Source organism: Mycteria americana, chromosome 4 (assembly GCF_035582795.1).
Source record: "Mycteria americana isolate JAX WOST 10 ecotype Jacksonville Zoo and Gardens chromosome 4, USCA_MyAme_1.0, whole genome shotgun sequence".
Lineage (NCBI taxonomy): Eukaryota > Metazoa > Chordata > Aves > Ciconiiformes > Ciconiidae > Mycteria > Mycteria americana.
Window position 1 is genome coordinate 85849940 of NC_134368.1, and position 18372 is coordinate 85868311.

Here is an 18372-nt window from a genome sequence, read left to right on the forward strand (position 1 = left end):
CTTGACGTCATCTTTTAAGTTGTTTTACTGACAATTATTAATGACACGAGTGCATGAGAAGTTGTTTATATGATTTCTAAAAATAGGATGTCACCAAGCATCAATGTCAAGTCAGAGCTTGCAGTCTGTGTTACATAGTAAACTCGATTTTTGGAACAGCGGAGATTTTTGAAAATCTACAGTACATAACAGCTGCTCCAAGCCAGTCCTTTTCAGGTGTAATGTGTTGATACGAAGTCATACTGTTGCCCTCTACTGGCATCTGCTGAAAGCTGTTAAGGCCTTACTCATCAAGTACTGTGGTCTCCATGGTTAATTTCTGAAGGACACTGTTAATCCATTTCAGACAAACTCAAACCCATCCTTTGAAAGCAAAAGTATTTCTCTTTAAAGAGACTTAGGGATGGCGGAGAGAGGGAGGAGGGGTACAACTCCTACCTGTCAACACTCATCTGCTTACAAACTGCTGAAAGCTTTAACTTCTACATTCAAAAGCCCTAAAACATAAAAATGTCGGCTGAATTAATTAAATACTTGAGTACTGACAACTGTTGGAGTGTTTGAATTTCGGAGGCATGGATTAAAGACATCAAGGGTCATGAGAGAGAGTATCATATTTCAAACTGTTCAATGACAACACAGCTATAACACAGCAATTGTTGTCATCATCCTAAAAAAAAAAAGCCTAGTTCACACAATTGTGCTTTCTGAGAGGTGGCAGAATACAAGAGAAGAAAATATTTCTATTTCACAAGTACTTTGCTACACAGTTTTTTGCTGCTGTCATTAACAGTTATCTAAACAGTAATAAAAGACAGAAAAGAACAGAATGGTCTATCTACTAAATAGGCTGGGTTTTTTATCCCCTTACTTAAATAATCATCTAATCTCAGCTGCCCACAAATCTCTACACAACCTGTGACTATATGGAGATTTTATGTACAACAGTGACTGTCAGTTGGTCAGCTGTATTGTCTTCACAATCGGTCCTTCTGAAGAGCTGTTTCTGTAAGCTGTCTGTGTTACATACTTTTTGTGATCTTTTGACATCTCGTTCCCAAGAAAGAAAACATCCAGTATCTTCCCTCTGAGCAATCATGGAGGAGCACCTCATGCAGAGAAAAGAGGAGAAGAGGGATGAAGCTTCCTTTCTCCAAGTCAAGATGAATATCCCTGTTATTAGGGACTGTGGAGCTTTAAACCCTATCTCTGTTACTGCCACTCTCTTACACTCTGATCTTTGGCATATCAGTGAAATAGGTCTGTTTTTTTTTTTAAACTGTAAAATGTAGTTAATCTTACTTACCTATTTTCCAGGTTTGAGTATGAGTATTAATAAGTGCTTGATATTTGGACTATGTTAAATCTCTCTATACATGCAAAGATTCTTTCATGAGCGGAAAGCTGTGCATTGACTTAGAATAGGCTTTGCTTAACTTTTATTTTCAAATAAAGGCTTGTTACACCTTCAGCATTATGATTGTGTAGAAACAATTCCATTTTGGTAATATAAAAATAGTTTTTGTATCTTAGGTTGTTGAACTGTGTTTTTGCACTAGAAACAACCTGACTTTTGCTCTTAAAGTGTTGTGTATAGAAAGAGGAGGCAATCGAGTCAGATTCCAGTGCATTGCCTAAAGAATTAAAAATTAAAATGCCTTTGGGGAATCATAAAGCTTTATCACTTCTTCCAAATTATGGAGCTAGCTTAGAAACTCTTCACTCCTTGAATCTGAATAGCTCAGTATCCACATTACACTAATGTGACTTTGGGAAAATTGATGCTAAATGATACCAGTTCAATGGAGCATTAAACTAAATACCTTTTAAGATAAGGGATGCTGCAAGGGAGATGCTAAGATGCTTCTGCTTCCATTTCAATCATAAATTGCGACAGAAAAATTGCAGAAACTTTTGATTAACTAGCTTGTAACAGTTAGTTCAGATACAGCATTAAAAAAGAGTAGATTTTATATTTCATTGGGATTCTGACACCCAGGGGGCTCTAAAAACAGCCAGATGTGAAATAGAAGAAATACTTGGGAGCAGTTAATGCCTAACCATAAAAGTGACCATGTGTAAGTCACCATAGAATGTGGTTTGGGCAAGGGCAGTAGGTGTGTTCTTCCCCCCCCCCCCCCCCCCCCCCGCCCCCGGCTCTCTATGTGATATATTGCTAGGACAAAACCAGGTAGCAATGAGTAATATTTTGATCTAGCCCTGCATCCTGCTCAGGTGGACCCTTATTTGTAATTTTTCTAATGCTTAGATCTCTTCTTGTTTGAACTGAGTGAGGAAAAGGCCAGGAAAAAAAAAGTACTTCTGTTTGACAAATAACTGTGCTGCAAGGCCTTCATATACTGAGGCCGTATTTATGGATTCTGATGCTTTTCTTGTTTTCAGGTGAGCGTCCTTACCAGTGTCCTTACTGTGACAAAGCTTTCAGCAAGAATGATGGATTGAAGATGCATATTCGCACCCACACAAGGGTAAGTCCCACACAAGGGTAAGTGTAGTTTAGCTTTTATGGCTGCTTGAGGATTGTCTATGAATTGTGTGGTGAAAAGTAAATAATTACTGTTTGTGTACAGATTAGGCTATACCAACCAAGATTTTTTATACTTATTAAAATAAGAGGCAAAGATTTAAGTCATTAACTGTTAAATTCTAATTATGACTTCCTTACTGACCTTCTTTTTTTCTGTGTTTGATTTCTTATATGTTGAAACAATAGCAGTACTAACTTCTTCCTTTAACCTGTGGTTATTTAGAGATATAAATTAATGTTTGTGTTTGTTTACTAAGTAAACCATTCTGTAAAAGCTTCACTATTCTTGAAACTTCAATATCCAGTGCTTTGATTCATACTGTCTCCTTCAAGTCCAGTCATTGTGAGCTTTTGTAGAGCCTGTACTTTACTGATGACAAATATTAAGCTGCAAAATGACTTTATTTAACTTTTATTTAACTGAAGGCAAAATAAAAGGTAAGTTGCAGATGTCTCCAAAATTATTTTTGAACCTTGAGTCTCAGTTAGCAGAAAGGTTCCCTGTTTTGGGGAAAAGTCTTGTGATGTATGTATATTTACTAGAGGACAAAGGTGAGATCTTGGCCCCACTCAGCCAACAGAGAGATGGAGAGCTGTCTTCAAACAGCCAGATATGAATTCCCTTAGTAAAGGGAAATCTCTAGGTGAAGTTAAGCTGGTCTAGCATTCCATACACTACCTGCCTCTGGCCTCCCCATCCACCATAAGAAAACAAACAAAAGGTTAGAAGTAAACTGTAGCTTTTACTGGTAATCCCTTGGGAGCTGTTACTGTTTACAGAAGTCAAGGCAGCCTTGAGGCCAAACTGAGAAAGTTCTTTATCTATTAGGTAATAGGGAGGGTGATAGCTAAGTTAGTAGTCTCCATATGCAAATGTGCGCACAGAATAGCTTTCTAAATAAGTAAAGATGAGATCAAAACTGTTTGTTTAATATTCTACTATTCTACTAAGGTCTTGAGGGTATTAACTGGAGGTCCTAGATAAAGTTTTAGCTTGTGTACCCCAAACTCTAGTTTAGAAGTTAGCAGTAGTTTGTGCAATGCTTCTTGGTGGCTCACTGGAAGCAGGCTAGTCCCATGTTGTTAGTTGTTTCTCCTTCTTTCCAGCTGTTAAATCACTTTAAGAAGTGCTATAAAATCTTTTCTGTTGTTACTGTCCCATATTACTGTTTTTGCACCAGGAGAAATTTCATTACCATATATGTTCTCTATGACTGTGAGTGGAGGAGTGGTAAACAAGACCAGCTCTGAAATAGTGCCAATTTTAATTTTTTCCTGATTTGTCATACAGTTTGAGTAAAAACAACAAACCCCCTAGCCTCTGTAGAAAAAAAAAAAAAGGAGAAAACAAGAATAGGCCTTTAGAGCCTGTAATGATGTATCTCAGTTGACTATAGTGATTTATGCCAAGTGATTATTTCTTCCAAAATGCATGCTCATGAGTGAGGTTAGAGAACTTTACAAACATTATTTTGCATTGCTTAAAAGCTGTAAATTAACTGATAGCAGTTATTTACAGCAGGACTGCATATCCTACAGTCTTAGAAAATGCAGTACTTCAGTGGAGAAAAACTGTGCATTTTTTCTTGATAGTTGTGTATTTTTTTGATAGTTGTATACATCAGGCCTAATTACCCACAGAGTGCAGATAATAAAGCACTTGGATATATTATGTTAACAATTAAAAAAACCAGAAGTCATTTCAAAGTATTTTCTTTTTCATTTTTAATTGCACTGAATGGAAAACTTATAGTTGCTCTTTAGCTGAGCATAGTTTCTTGGGATGTTTCTTGCTCTTAGCTATGCTCTGGAACATAATTAAGCACCTTAGTAGAGCTATTTTATTGTTGTTTGGCTGCTTGCTCCTACCTCTTCTATGTAGCTTGGTGCTTACATATATTCCCATACATCATCATATTTTGCCTCTGTTATATGTAAGCAAAAAAAAAAAATCTTTGAAATTTGCAGGCTGGCTCCAATAAAATTGGACTGAAAGACAGACTGAGTACTTCACATTAATGTTGAAACAGGAGGAAAAAGAAAATAAAATAATTTAAACACTGTTTATGAATGACAGAGGAACAATTCAACCAATGTTTGTTATTTAGCTAATAGGAAAGGGAAGAGTTAGGAAAAAAGATTTTACAGAGTGGAGATTTCTCTTTAATACAAGTAGACGTCGTAATTAGACAGACTTTGTATTGCACTAAGAACATAATAAAATTTGATTTAAAATGTCTCAGAAAATGTTCTGCTGTATCATGTGGTCAAAATATCGTCCTTACAGAAAGAAAGAACTCTGTTCACACCAAATGCGATACAAGTGTTTCCATATGCTTAAGATGTCACGATCATCTAGATCTGAACAGGTCATATTTCAGTTTTTCTTTTCTGTATGTGTGTGCTAAGCAGACTACTGGAAATCTTTACAGTTATACTAGAGAGTTAAAATATTCAGGCACAACATGATTTTTTTAGATCTTGGTTTGGTGTTTTGATTCTTTTTGCTGTCATGCTGTTTATATGCTACTCCTATTCCAAAGCTTCATAGTGAAGCTTATTTGTATATGAATGGCATTATATATTCATTTATCCCCAAAAAATATTTTTTTGCTTTGAGGTAATAAGAATCAGTATTGATAATGTTAACATTACTAGCTCATTTTGAAAACTGAAGTTTGTTATTATAACCTTGCTTCTCCTAAGTTTCCCTCTTCCTTGCGCTTCAACACCTTATTCGATGCCTAAATAGAACTAGATAGCTAAAAATTTTAAAGTCTTAGGAGGAAGAAAAAGTTGACTAGTAGTATTAATAAAAACAATGGAACAGAAAGCAAAGTTTATTATGAACTTTCACAGATTTTCGAGTCAGAAGGAGTGGTTATGCTGAGTCTGTTCTTCTGCAGAACACTATCCATGCAGTACTGTAGGATAATAAGCTGTAGTTTAATTGTTCAGATGAGTACATATTAGCGCAGGTATAGGGGAATGAATATGTATTTTAGGTGGTGTGATTCAGACGTAAGTGAAAGAGAACAGAGTGGTGAAGGGAGTTTGGTTATTTGGAAGGAGTAAGACGGAAGAGGGAGAGAGAAAATACTGAGAGGTAAATTGAAAAGAGGTCATTATTTACAAGAGCACTCATGTGCTTGGCAAGAATATGATGATTTAATGTTTGTAGTAGGTTTATGCTTGTCAGGAATGTAGTGGCTGACATTCGGGATCTCATTAAGAGACACTGAAAAACTTAATTGAACCTTGTGTGTTTGGTGGTGTTTATGCATTATTTTTACCGTAGTAGTGTATTGAGAGAAAAAAAAAATCTAGAAAAATATTATCCAGGAAACAAACAAACCAACCCCCTTTTAGTAGAGAAAACAGCTGTTTAGTATGTAGGTTATATAATAGTTTTATAATATCAAGATCACCTGCCTTGAGGTTTCTCTGAACAAAGGGGTGCTAGCAAAGGTGAAATCTGTGCACCGTCTGAGATGCAGAACTTTAAAACCAGGCAGGTCTGTCGTTACTGCCTGAGGTGTTCTCTCTTTTCCTCTTTCCTACCATTTCATTCTCAAGCAGGTACATGCTACTTGCTGGAGCAAAAGGTGGGAATTCTCCAGTACTCTTGCTCATTGAGTCAGACTCTCTTTACTCTGTTTTGTAGAGGTGATTAAGAGTTATGGATATTAAGATGGTTTACTTTACAAGGCTGATAGCATAACATATTTGTATGGAGTACTGATAGTTGAATTTCCAGCTTGGAGCATTTCAGATCTTTAACTGAGAGCAATATAAGCTGAACTAAAAATTCTGAGCTATTCACGTCTAAGTCTTTTTTGAAGTGAATGTGTGCAGTCACATTGTAGCACCTCTCTGGTGCTCAGGGTAGTTGTGGTCTAATTCTTCATTCCAGAAATCAGAGAATACGCGTATATTAACAAGTAGTACAATGCAGTAGTAGGTATGTAAAGTGAAACAGTGGTGATGAGGACCTGATGTTTATCTTGTATGTGTTTCAGGGATTTTACTGCAGATTATGTGTAGTCTGGTCCTATGGACTGGATGCACAATAGCACTCCCTGGAATGCATTAAACCTTCTGGTTTAATTTTTTCCAAAAGCAATCCAGGTCATGCAGTCCAAAACATTTTGGAAGTGTTCAGCAAAGCACAGTAACAGGGGACATTTGGGAAGTGTGCTTCAAAAGCACAGACCTGATCTGAATATAAACACTACATGAGATGTATTCTAACTGTACTACGTAAGAACTCTTCCAGTGAAGAAAGATTATACCTGTGCAGAAATAGCTTGAAACTCCTCAGCATGATACTAATTCACTATAACTTGTTCTGTGATCCTAGGACATTTAAACAAAGACAAAACTAAAGACTGGGAAATAAAAAATACAGTGTGTTTGCCAAACTTTATTTTTGTCAGTTCTAAGAACAGGAAAAGCCAGGAAGTCACACTTGAAATGTCTCTTTTCAGGCATCCAATGTGTTGACTTTTCAAAAGATTGTAAAGATGTTGGCTGTTCCCTTTCTTACCCTTTCCTATGCATACATTTTATTTTGAAATTTATTATTACATGCAAAATAATTATTCAAAGAATGAATAACAAGATATATAAATCCAGAACGTATTTTTGTATCAGTTAAGCCTAGCAGTGTGGAAATAAACATAATCATAGCACCCTTCCTCACGGGCTATTCTTGTAAATATCTTGAAAAAAGAGTCTGGTCTTTTGGCCAGAAAAATTGTGAAGTAGTTTAAAAGTAGTAATATGACATTCAACAAGGAAAATGTCATTGTAGAAATTAAATCTAGATATATTTTACCAGTGGGATTAAATGCCAAACCTGATCTTGTGGATTAGGGAAGGCTGCTGGAAAAATCATTGCAGAAAGTTGATTAAGGTCTGGCAGCTGCTAAACTGAGTACAGCCTGGGTGGCCACAGGTGTCAGCTCAAACTCTGGAGTAAACAGAGAAGGTAAGCCAAAACACCTACTGACAATGTAAGGAGAAGAAAATACCAACCACCTAATATTAAAATGTCACCTGAGTACTGATTTGTTTCTATGAAAGTAGATATGTTTGGTTTATGGTTTGGGTTTTTGGTTTATTTTTGTGTGTGTGTGTGTTTTTTGGTTTGTTTGTTTTGTAATAAGAAGAAAAATAACAGCCTAAGAAAACATAAATGATGAACTCCTTGAAGTTCTTGATGAAATGAGCTTACAGACCATATCAGCTTTGAGGAACTACATGCATACTTCCAACCTTCACAGTACAGTAAACTTCAGCTCTTTCCTAAGGCTTTATTCAGTGCCTGATATAATGTTACACAGTTTGAGCTTAAACCCGTAGAGAAATGATTGTATGTTACTGCAATAGAATTGTTAATGTTTGGAAATATGATCATTGATAGGTGACCAATGTTATTGTCATGTCAAATTGGTGTTTTCATTACTTCTGAAAATGGTAGTTTTATTACAGTTTGTTTCAGTTAAATACATGGCAGTGATGGAAAACAGAAAGAGTAGAAGCCTTTTGCAAATGCTTTTTCATCACTTGGTTTGAATGTTTCATATTTATACTTTGAAGGTGTAACAGATACATGTAATTTTTATAGCTTGTTTAAAAATCTGATTTCTGGTGGTTGGAAGGCTGCCGGCTGTAATGCTCACATCGTACGTTTCTGAGGTAATATTTAAAAATTAGAGAAATTACAATGTATTAGTAGGTACATTTCTTTGTTTCATGCAAAAGTGCCTACTATTTAAAAATTCATCAATCTTTTTAAGTATGTTTAAAAAAGCCCCTAATGTTCAGAGATTATATTGTAAGAAATAGAGCAAATTAAGTGATAAGCATATTTTTGTAACTCTGCAACTAACTTTACTTGTCCACACTTGAAATGCTTGGCCAGCATGTTGGGTTTTTTTTATATATATGTATACACACACACACACATATATTTATATATGTTGCATGGAACTGGTCAATAGCTTAAGCGTCCAGAAACTACATAACATCAACTGCAATCTATCAGTACTGACAATACTGCTTAGGAAGCTTTGTCTCCTATTCTTTCTTGTTCATTTGAAGCTGGGCAGCTTGGATGCTGTCAGCAGTGTAGCCTCAAAATTGCGAGGATTGGTGTGATCTAGTGGCCTGAGTATGAGATATGTTTCGAAGTCAACTCTTGAACTCCTTAATCTCCCAGTTAGTTTGTTAGTGGTGGCTGAGAGTATTAGTCTGAAGCTTTTATGAATATGTCTGCATGGGCTGCAGTCATGTAAGTAACTTCAGGGCAAAGATATCCTTAGAAGCTCAGGCCTAAAAGCCTGACACAGTATGTGTGAGAGTCAGCCAACCTTGAGTTAATTTTGAGTTTTATTTATGTATTTCATGGGAATAGGTACAAGTCATGATAAGTATGGAAGCTAGGCAATCTCCCGTTGAGATTTTCTCTTCAAGTCAGTGTTTCAGCTTGCTGCTGGGATAGTACAAGAAGAAAACTGTCCTCATCCACGTCCTGAGTTGAACAGTCTTTCCAAGGCACTCATTTGCAACTTTACACAGCCCCCTCTATTCTTTTTTTAACCCAGAAGAATATTAAAATAATAATAAAAAAATAAAAACGGAAGAACAATATTGACAATTGTGACATAATTTCACTTGTTCTGTATTTTCCAGAAAATATTTGGGCTTAAGAAAGTTTTAAAAAAGGTCATGTGTTCTAGAAACTGCATACCACGCTATTGCCAAAAAAAAAAAAAAATTACATGGGGTACTAAATATAGTCTTCTATGCACATGACAGTGTGTAATGAAATCATATGAGGTGTTGATTGAATTTTGAATTTTTTTCAATATTAGATTTTCTCTCTATTTCCCTGTTGGTGAGACATGAGTGAGTTCCCAAACATCTGTCTGAGGATGATGACTTTGCCAGTGCTGTGGTTTCCTGGCCTGTGGAATCTGTGTTTGTATACAGAATATAGAAGGTTTGAATCCCACTGCACCTATATTTTCACGCTCTTTTTATGTAATGTTGACTGATCATCATCTTTTCCTCATAGAGTGAAAATGTATTTTTTTATATTGATACTGTTCTTTTTCCAAGAGCAGATCAACATCTATTGAATTTTCGTAATGGCTGATAAAATAAACCCTCCTTCCCTAAATCTTAGGGGCAGAAATTACTTCAGTGGTTTAAAACAAACAGACAAAAACTTTATGGATTGTAGGTAGCAAAAAGGCAGAACTACTGTGGAAAATGGGAAGTTAATGGTAAAGTCCAGCTAATTGCATATACTAGAGCTTTTGAACAAATATACCTTTTCTCTTCTGGCAGGCATTTCAGTGAAGATGCATGTTTTTATTTTCATTACAAATGTCATTGCAAGAATTTCAGATTTTTTTTCAAAACCCCCCAAACTGAATTAATTGAGAACTTTTCTAACAAAAACACCAGTCACTTCTAATAAAAGTGACTGTTTAAATTTGCGAAAATCCTTTCACAATTGTTTCAACAGGAAAGTTTCTGTGCCTGTTCTAGTTATTGGAAATATTTTTTAAAGGATTTTACTTCTCAAGTGAGGAAATGTTTACTTGTAAAGTGATTGTTTATTGAGTTTTAATCATTATAAGATTCAAATCCCTGCTACTTCTGTAGAGTTGTAAATTCTCATCAGCCTTTGTCTTCCTGTGTCAACATTACTTTAGTAATTTAATGCAAGTCTGATATTTTAAGTAGGCCTCTGTCTGTGGGTGAGCCACTTGCTATCACTTCCAAAAACCTTCCAGTTACTGAGAGCATCTTGTTCGTTCTTGCACATTTTTCACACTTAAATACAAAACTGGACTCCATTAACTCGCACCATCTGTGATCTTAAGTGACTTAGCCTCTCTTCTCAACGGGGGATGTGTTGCTAGTGGTGATGACCTAGCAGAAAGTATCACTGATGGTTTTTTCCTGACATTAATCAACGTAGTCTCTTTTTTAGGGCTGAAATGTAACTAAACATCAGCTACATAAGCCACCCTTGTTTCAGTAGGCACTTTACTGTCTTTCTTACTGCACTATACCTCAATTCCCAGCCCTTCAATTAAGATGAAATCTGGTCTTTTAAAAAGAATTGAGCAATACATTGCATGTCACCACTTCATTGGTAGTGAAACTACCCATCGCTCTTAAATGTAAAAAAAACCTGGGCATTGACACTGGAATTTGCTGAGGTTTAAAGGTCTGTTGCCGCAGCTGCTAACAGGTTTTCCTGTAAAGAACGACTCACTTGGCCCTCAGCATGGTCTGACACTATCTGTGGGGGGTTTCTAGACCAAGCAGAAAGATCTCTCTGATTCTCTAGGACTTCTGTTACTCGCTCATCGCTGTTCTGCTCACCTTTTGATAGAAGTGTGCTGTTAGCGAGGCTGCAATGTAGGTTGCGGGTTGCTTATGGGTATACATCATGAACCTGTGTTGGGCTGCCTGTGGTTGAACTCTTTTCCAGGCCCCTGAGATCATGCTTTTCGGGCTATTGTAGCCCTGAGCCTTCAGTTCACATTCAGATGGAGTTTTTGACAGGTTTTTGACCTGTTCTGGTCACCGTCTTTTGATACATGCTGTGTACAACTGGCTGAAGAGCTCCTGAGCATTGGTTTGAGGAACACATCAACATTAACAGTTAGTGATAATTGAAACAAAGTGTTACCGCTATGAGGAAAAGGTTTAAAACACAAAGCAAAGGATTTATGTGAAATATGCAAGTGTCTTAAACTTAACTTTGTTCCCTCAATGCCTAAGGTACCCTTTAGGTAATGCTTCCTGAAGTCTGTATTTGTCACTGTCACTGTCCTCCTGGTTTGTAAGAAGATAACACCACTGTCTTTTCTGCTTTTTCAGGTTAGCAAAGCTATAGGATTTCCAGGATTCTGTTTGAGAGGTCAGCTCTTGCTAGCTGCAAGCCTGACGAGTGTATTTTAATGTTGTCTGGCTGGTCATGTTTGTTCATTCTAGGCCACGTTTTTCCATTCTTGCTGATTTTTTTTTTTTCAAAACAATTTTTTTACTAACCCTGTGTTCAGGTGATAATGCAAATACGTGTAGCAGCAAATGATATCTATTGAGTAACAGAAATATATTCAAATTCTCCATGTAAGGTTTGAAAGCAGAGTTACTGTATCTACATCTCATGTGTAGGCATTATAAGACTTTCTCTTTGGGAGCAAAGGAAAGCTCTTTGTTTTAGAATAATGAAAGCAACTAAAAACAAGAATAAAAAAAATTAGGTGAACTAAAGGATGATCTACGTATTTTAAAATATTTTGCTATCAAAAATACCAGCTGATATTTTTCTTTAGCTCTGTGTTTCCTGTTGTAAGGATAAATATCACCCAAAAAAGTTCCATACCCACTGTTTCCCAAGGAGTTTAGGTTGAGACTTTTTCAGGCGTATTCAGGTTTTACCAAGAATCTTCATGTACGTACTGGGCCTTACTGCTCATATTTCCAAAATATGTCATGTTTGTCTCCAGATTTGTCTGTTATACAGATCTCAATTTGGTATGTCTCCAGAGAAGAAAAAGGTTGATTTTTGTTTTGTTTTGTGGTTGGGTTTTTTTTTTTTTTGGTCCTGTATCATTGCCATTATTCATGTCTGGCAATTTTCACACTCATGTCACAAGTGTAAATGTTTACATGTAATACAAGATTACGTTTAAATGTTTACAAGTAATATAAGATCTGATATGTTTTTCCTTGTTTCTCTGAACTTCTCTGAATGTTCAGTTTTCAGCATGTAGAAAATGTAGATCCAGCAAGTTGATAGTCATGTGAAACTTAACGTGGTCAGTATGTCTTACCCCAAGATGCTAGTAATTTGAATGTGTGCTTAGACGTATGAATGTGATCTACAAGAAGAAACGTGCAATATGTGAATCTCTGAAGTAAATCAGAAGTAAATCTGCTGAATTCAGTAGGATATAAAAAAAATGAGCATGAGAGATTAGATCCTAGATAGCTCTGGGATTTTAAATATACTCTGTATGTCAATTAAAACCTAAGTGTTAAAAGGATTATTGAGTAAAATTTCTGTAGTCAACAAGTTCTCTTTCTGAGTAGTATAGATCTGCAATCACTGTAGTAAATGAATTTAACCGAAAAAGCAAAGAATAAGGTCTCCTGAGTGTGGGTTCAGCGCAGTTTTAGCTTGCTCCTGCCACCTTGGAAAGAGTTACTAGAACTGTTCTTAACTGTCATTTATTTGAATCTTGAGCTATGATTTATTTGGGTATAGTAGTGTCTAGATTATGTTTTTCTTCCTGTTGCTGTTAAGCTCATGTAATAGTTCTAAATTCAGATTTAAAAAGTAATTTTGAGATGCTCCTACTGAAGTCATTCATGTTTTACCTGTGTAATCAATTTTACCAGGTTTACTGAAACAACTACATGCACCAGCGCTAAGCTAATGTACATAATATATTTATATTTCTTAAGGGAGATAGTCAACTACAGCAGCAGTTAGCAGTTCAAATATTCTTCATTTAAGTATTTCCATCTGCTGTGGTTGCAGGATACTCTGTACACATGTTCTATCAATCTGTTAAAGGTGGCGTCAAATGGCCTTGAGAATTTGTCATGTTCTGATGTCTTTCTAATACAAACCACAATTTGCATAGAATCCAAGGTAGTTATTTATTATTCAGCTATCCACAGACAGATGAAGTGTGTATCGCAGACACTGTTGTATTTGCCATAGTTGTCAAAATGTTGAATTCCTCTCAGTTTTAATGTAGTGAAGTGAAAATCATCAGAGATGGGAGCTTCTAAGTTAGCATACCAGTCTTGGAGCGAAGCATCTTCCAGAATACCAAGTCCTATTTGGGCTCTCCTTGGCCTTTCTTTGTTTAGAGGCAGGAAGGTTATAAATCCTGATCTACATATGTCTATTTATACCTGGTATACTTAAAAATGTAATATTAAATCACTGCAGTATCAGCTACATCCTGTCTCACTCTCCCTGCTCCCTTCCTCATTTCTATCATCAATAAAACAAAACACATGTAATCCTTTGGCTTTGCTGCCACCGTAGTCATGGCCTGGCAGATGCTTTTTGAACAGAGGGTAGATTTATAGTACTAGCAGTTGCTAACTCCTCTGAAGTCAGACTTATATGATCTTCCCAATGACCTCCTGTTTTGTTGACAGTTAGCAGGTTTTTTCCTTTGCTTGATGTTTTAAATTTGTCCAACTTTCTTCTAATCTCATCATTGGTCCCTATTGTCCATTAACTTTCTTTCAGACTTATTGCTGTGGTTTTTTATCTTTTTTTTTTTTCCTATTCACGTCTAGAGCAGCGGTGGTTATGCCAAGCCAACATCATCTTTTCCGTGTTACAAATGTTGCCTTCTCCAAGTATTGTGCAATGGAAATTTGATATGAGGGGAAGAAGGGGGAGAGAGAAAAGGAAAAGCACAGAATGTTTTGCTTTGAAGAAATTAGTCTCTGAGAATGATGCCTTCTTCGAAACCGACAAAAAAAGTCTTTTTCTCTGAAGAGAAACTTAGGGCTGAGTTTTGCTCTGGACAACACTACTGATTTTACTGAAATGGACACAAATGTGAATGAAGGGCAGCTTAGCTTAGTGGAGAGAGGGGAGAAAGGGGCTGGGGTGAATCAGAATTTTGTCTGCTGAAGTCACTGGAATATACAGATGTAAGGAATCTAAAATTAGATCAAAGACAGCTTTGGATGCGTTTCATGCACTACATATGTGAATTTGAATACAAATGCCAAGGGGATGGTTAGATACACCCTTTTTTGCCATAGAGAATAATACAAATAGCCAAACATAACCTTGGGGAAGATATTACAGCCCAGGTTTGTGACTTCAGCTTCCCAGAGTTTATAATGGCTCTTTCTCCAAAATGGAATCCTGAAGTCCATTTAACTCTGAAATGAGTAAGATAATCATAATCGAGTTAACTCTTCAGATATCTGAAGAGCAAGATGATAAAAAGGGAGCAAGTACGCCTGGTACAGTTTGCAGTAATGAATGTTTTCATAGGTGTTTAAGATGTACACATCATATACTTTACTTTGCACTTTCTGTGGAACAACCTACACAGAGAAAGGCTGTTTTCAGAGAACTCACAGAAAATGTGGTTTATGTTAACCACAATGCAAAACCAATTAAGGGGGTGTTGCAGAAACCTGCTTTTCATATGGCTTATTCGTACATTTCCTTAAAAATTACAGACCTGCTCCATGAAGTCTTTAGTCAGTCTAGCAAAATTCCCCGTGACATGAAGTTTTTGGGCTAGGTGATGATTTTTTTTTTTTAAGATCAGCTCAGATCTTTTTTAGGTAATTTGTTATGTTTTACTCTATACTGAAGAATAATGGAAATTACAAAATTAAGATAATGATGAAGAAACACAAAGATGATAAACATGTATAAGGAGGATCTTGCACAGAAAAGCTCATTAGTGGCTTCCCTTTAGGCCAGTTTGATTCTATGCAGCTGGGCACCGTGTACTCAGTCTGTGTCAGTAGAAGGATTTGTCTTGCATCATACTGAAATGTACGTTTATTTATCTCATGATTTACTCATATCTGAAATTGAAATTGCTGGAGAAATGCTTTTCCCTATGTACACAGCTTATGACCTGGTTTTGGTGAGCTGGAGGATTCCTGCCACTAAAAGTTGAGATGTTTCTGTCTATGACGCTGCCTTTTCTAGGAAACCTTATGGGAGGGTAGTCCATCGCAACTGGAGCAAAATGAAGAACCCAGTCTTCACCCCCAATGAGGTCTCTGTACTTGCAAAGAGCTGCCCTAAAGAGAGAGCTTGGGACCTACCCACAACAGCACTGATTTATAGTCCATTGTGTTACTTGTACGGTTTATGCTGAGTACCTGGCAGGATTCAGCAATATATGGAGACCTGATTGTCCCCTACGTACTCAGAATAGGAATTCAATAACCAGAGAATTTCTTCACTTTGTAGCTTCAACACCTAACCTGAGTTGTTCCTTCTCACTTATCCTTGGATCCCACGTTATTTCCCAAAAGACCATTAAGACCAAAAGACTGCCTATTACTTGTTAATTCATGGTCTTAGCATTTTTATTGCCTATTGATTTTTCACTCTTTGTTTTCAGTCTAATTTAGTAAAAAATGTTTACTTTGTTGCCTAAAATACCCATCTTTAGAACTTAAGCATACAGAATGAGGGACCACAGAAAAAAGTAGGATGAGAGTAAAATAAGTATAATTGTTTGATTCAAAATAAAGATGCCTCTAGAGCATCAAAATTTTAGTGAGGCAATGTGCAGTGCCATAATAGTAACTTTTACATTTAATTAATTTATTTAAATGTTGTTTTCCATACAGATCTTTTGTAACTTCAGCAGAATAAAGGAGGAATTACACCTTATATAAAAGTTTCTATATTAAAGAAGAACTTCAAAGAGGAAAATCATTATAAAAAGTGGTTTTCCATACATATCTCTAATTATTTGATGTCAGTGAGCTTGCAACTTTTATAACATCATGTGTTACAGTAGCTGCTAACCAATAGTTCTAATAAAAATACAGATGGCTTGGTTGCCATCTGCACTTCTTTTGAGATTCTGCAATGAATATGTGATTAACCTTCTGTCACCACTTTTCACAATAAGTTTTTTCTCTACCACAAGCTTTCCTTGTACCTCCACTTTGTCCCCTCACCTCTTCCCCTGCCTGGAAACATGCTAACAAACCTGAGGTTTTTATAGACATCTTACTTGTCTTTATGCTTTAAGCTTTTGTGGAGGATAAAGGAAAGTACATTGGAATTTTACGTTTCTGTACCTTTCACGTTACGAAAAACAGACTCCCAAAATGGCTGGGTTTGAAAGACTGGAACAGATAATTAATTCATAAGTGGGTGTTGAAGTGGAAACTGTCAGGCCACAGCTTTCCCAGCTTTCACTTAATAATTTGAAAGTCATTTTCTGTTGTTTTCACTGACTGTAATCCCTTAGAGAGAATATAAAACTTGCACCATCCAGCATGGAATTCCACTCCTTTAATGACTTGGGCTCTGTCTTGACTCACTTTCACTCACTTTCACTCACTGTTGTCATTTCATACAGGAAAAGCCGTACCAATGTTCAGAGTGTAACAAGGCTTTCAGTCAAAAGCGAGGCCTAGATGAGCACATGAGAACCCACACCGGAGAGAAGCCGTTTCAGTGTGATGTGAGTTGGTCTATCCCTTTGTCTTCTTGACTTCAGTGCAGCAGCAGGACTTAATTGCAGCGAGACTACGGCCTTGCACCTATTGGCTGTGGCATAAAGTTATACTTCATATGGTCTTTGATTGCCTAACTAATGAAAGACCATTCAGGGAACTTTATGTACCCTCTTCAGTTGCCAAGAGCGTTGCACACCCTTTTATTTTATGGTTTTGGATCCCTTAAGGGTTATTTTCACCATTATTAATGCAATTTGGATGTTGCAAGTTACAAATTCATGCTGGTTGGGTTCCCGTATAAATTGTATGACAGTTTAATAGTTGGAGATTAGCTTATACAGGAAAAGGCATTTAATTCATTACACGGAATTTGAATGCTTCTGATGTTGTTGAATGACACAAATACGAATTCAGAATTTCCAATTTCTGTTTAGTGAAATCTGGTCTGATATTTTCAACATTTGCTCATAGCTGTGTTTTTTTAATTGTCCAATGAAGAAATCATGGATGCTGTGTATGCTTGCAGCACTGAAATGCAGCATATCATATTACAGTTCATAGATCACTGTCAAGTACCTTTCATTCAGCATACCCCATCCTGTATACAACGCATCTCAGCTTTTGGAAGGTAGGTGGGGAGGCTGAATGTGCAGAAACTGTTGGAAAAGAATGTTTTTCAGAATTATCAAATGCGAGAATTTAAGTTGGTGTTTGAAGATTTAGAGAAGGGCATCAGAACAGGGTATAGAATTATTATAGGTGCTTTGTTTTGTGGTACTAGCTCTTAACGAACTAGTCACAAGGGAACCGCCAGCTTTCAGTTATATCCCGGATGGCTCAGTCTGAACAGTTGTAAATTTGTTCACAAATTTCTAAAATTACATGCAAAATTAGAATAACCACTTGGTGTGAAAGTCGCAAGGGTCTGTTAATTGATCTGGCTTTTAATAAATAATGTGGTGACATTTAATTGAGAATAAAATTTATTAATTTAATGAAAAATTTCAGCTACAATATTTTGCTGATGTCTACAAGTCAGGAGATTTGCTGTATTCTTTTGGGTTAATCTCAGCCTGGCTCTAGTACCTTGAGGATTTCTCTAATTCCAAATCATTGTCAATAACTTTTTCAGGTTTCAGATTGCTCTACTGTTTATCAGCTGTTGGCTAGCTTGCAGTGTAAATGCAATTTTCCCACACTGTGGATCCAAGATTCACTGGTCTTGGATTCACAGTGTGCTTTTTCAGACCAGTTTGGGGTGGTGGTTATATTTTATTCTTTTTTCTTTAATTGAAAATAGGAGCTGTATGAAAACACACTTTCCTGCTTCAGCTATTCCTTCAGTTTTCCTCATTAATTAGATAGAACTGTATTTTCCCAAATCATAGTATTTCTAGAAACAGCTGTAATCTGTGTCTAGTCCTAGTCCTTCTCTGAGAATTTTTATGTACCTTCATTTACTGGAGATTTTTTTAATACTTTAAATTTCTGCCACGTTTCACCAAGATTATTCTTTAGCACTAGTCTTTTGCTAGCTGCACATTGCAGAGATTGCTGACTTTTCAGGGTTTGGTCATAAACAG

General features: G+C 36.4%; 1 protein-coding gene across 5 annotated transcripts in view; it reads left to right on the plus strand.

Annotated features, from left to right (window-relative positions):
• PRDM5 (PR/SET domain 5) overlaps positions 1 to 18372 on the plus strand; it is a 94647-nt gene that overhangs the window by 70162 nt on the left and 6113 nt on the right. For 3 of the 5 annotated variants that reach the window (XM_075501163.1, XM_075501165.1, XM_075501164.1), the window contains exons 14-15: positions 2404 to 2489; positions 16690 to 16794. In XM_075501163.1, coding sequence (XP_075357278.1) covers positions 2404 to 2489; positions 16690 to 16794 — 191 coding nt within the window. Of the gene's footprint in view, positions 1 to 2403; positions 2490 to 4835; positions 4918 to 16689; positions 16795 to 18372 lie in introns of all 5 variants that reach the window. The other 2 variants (XR_012775659.1, XM_075501166.1) reach the window with 2 other exon arrangements.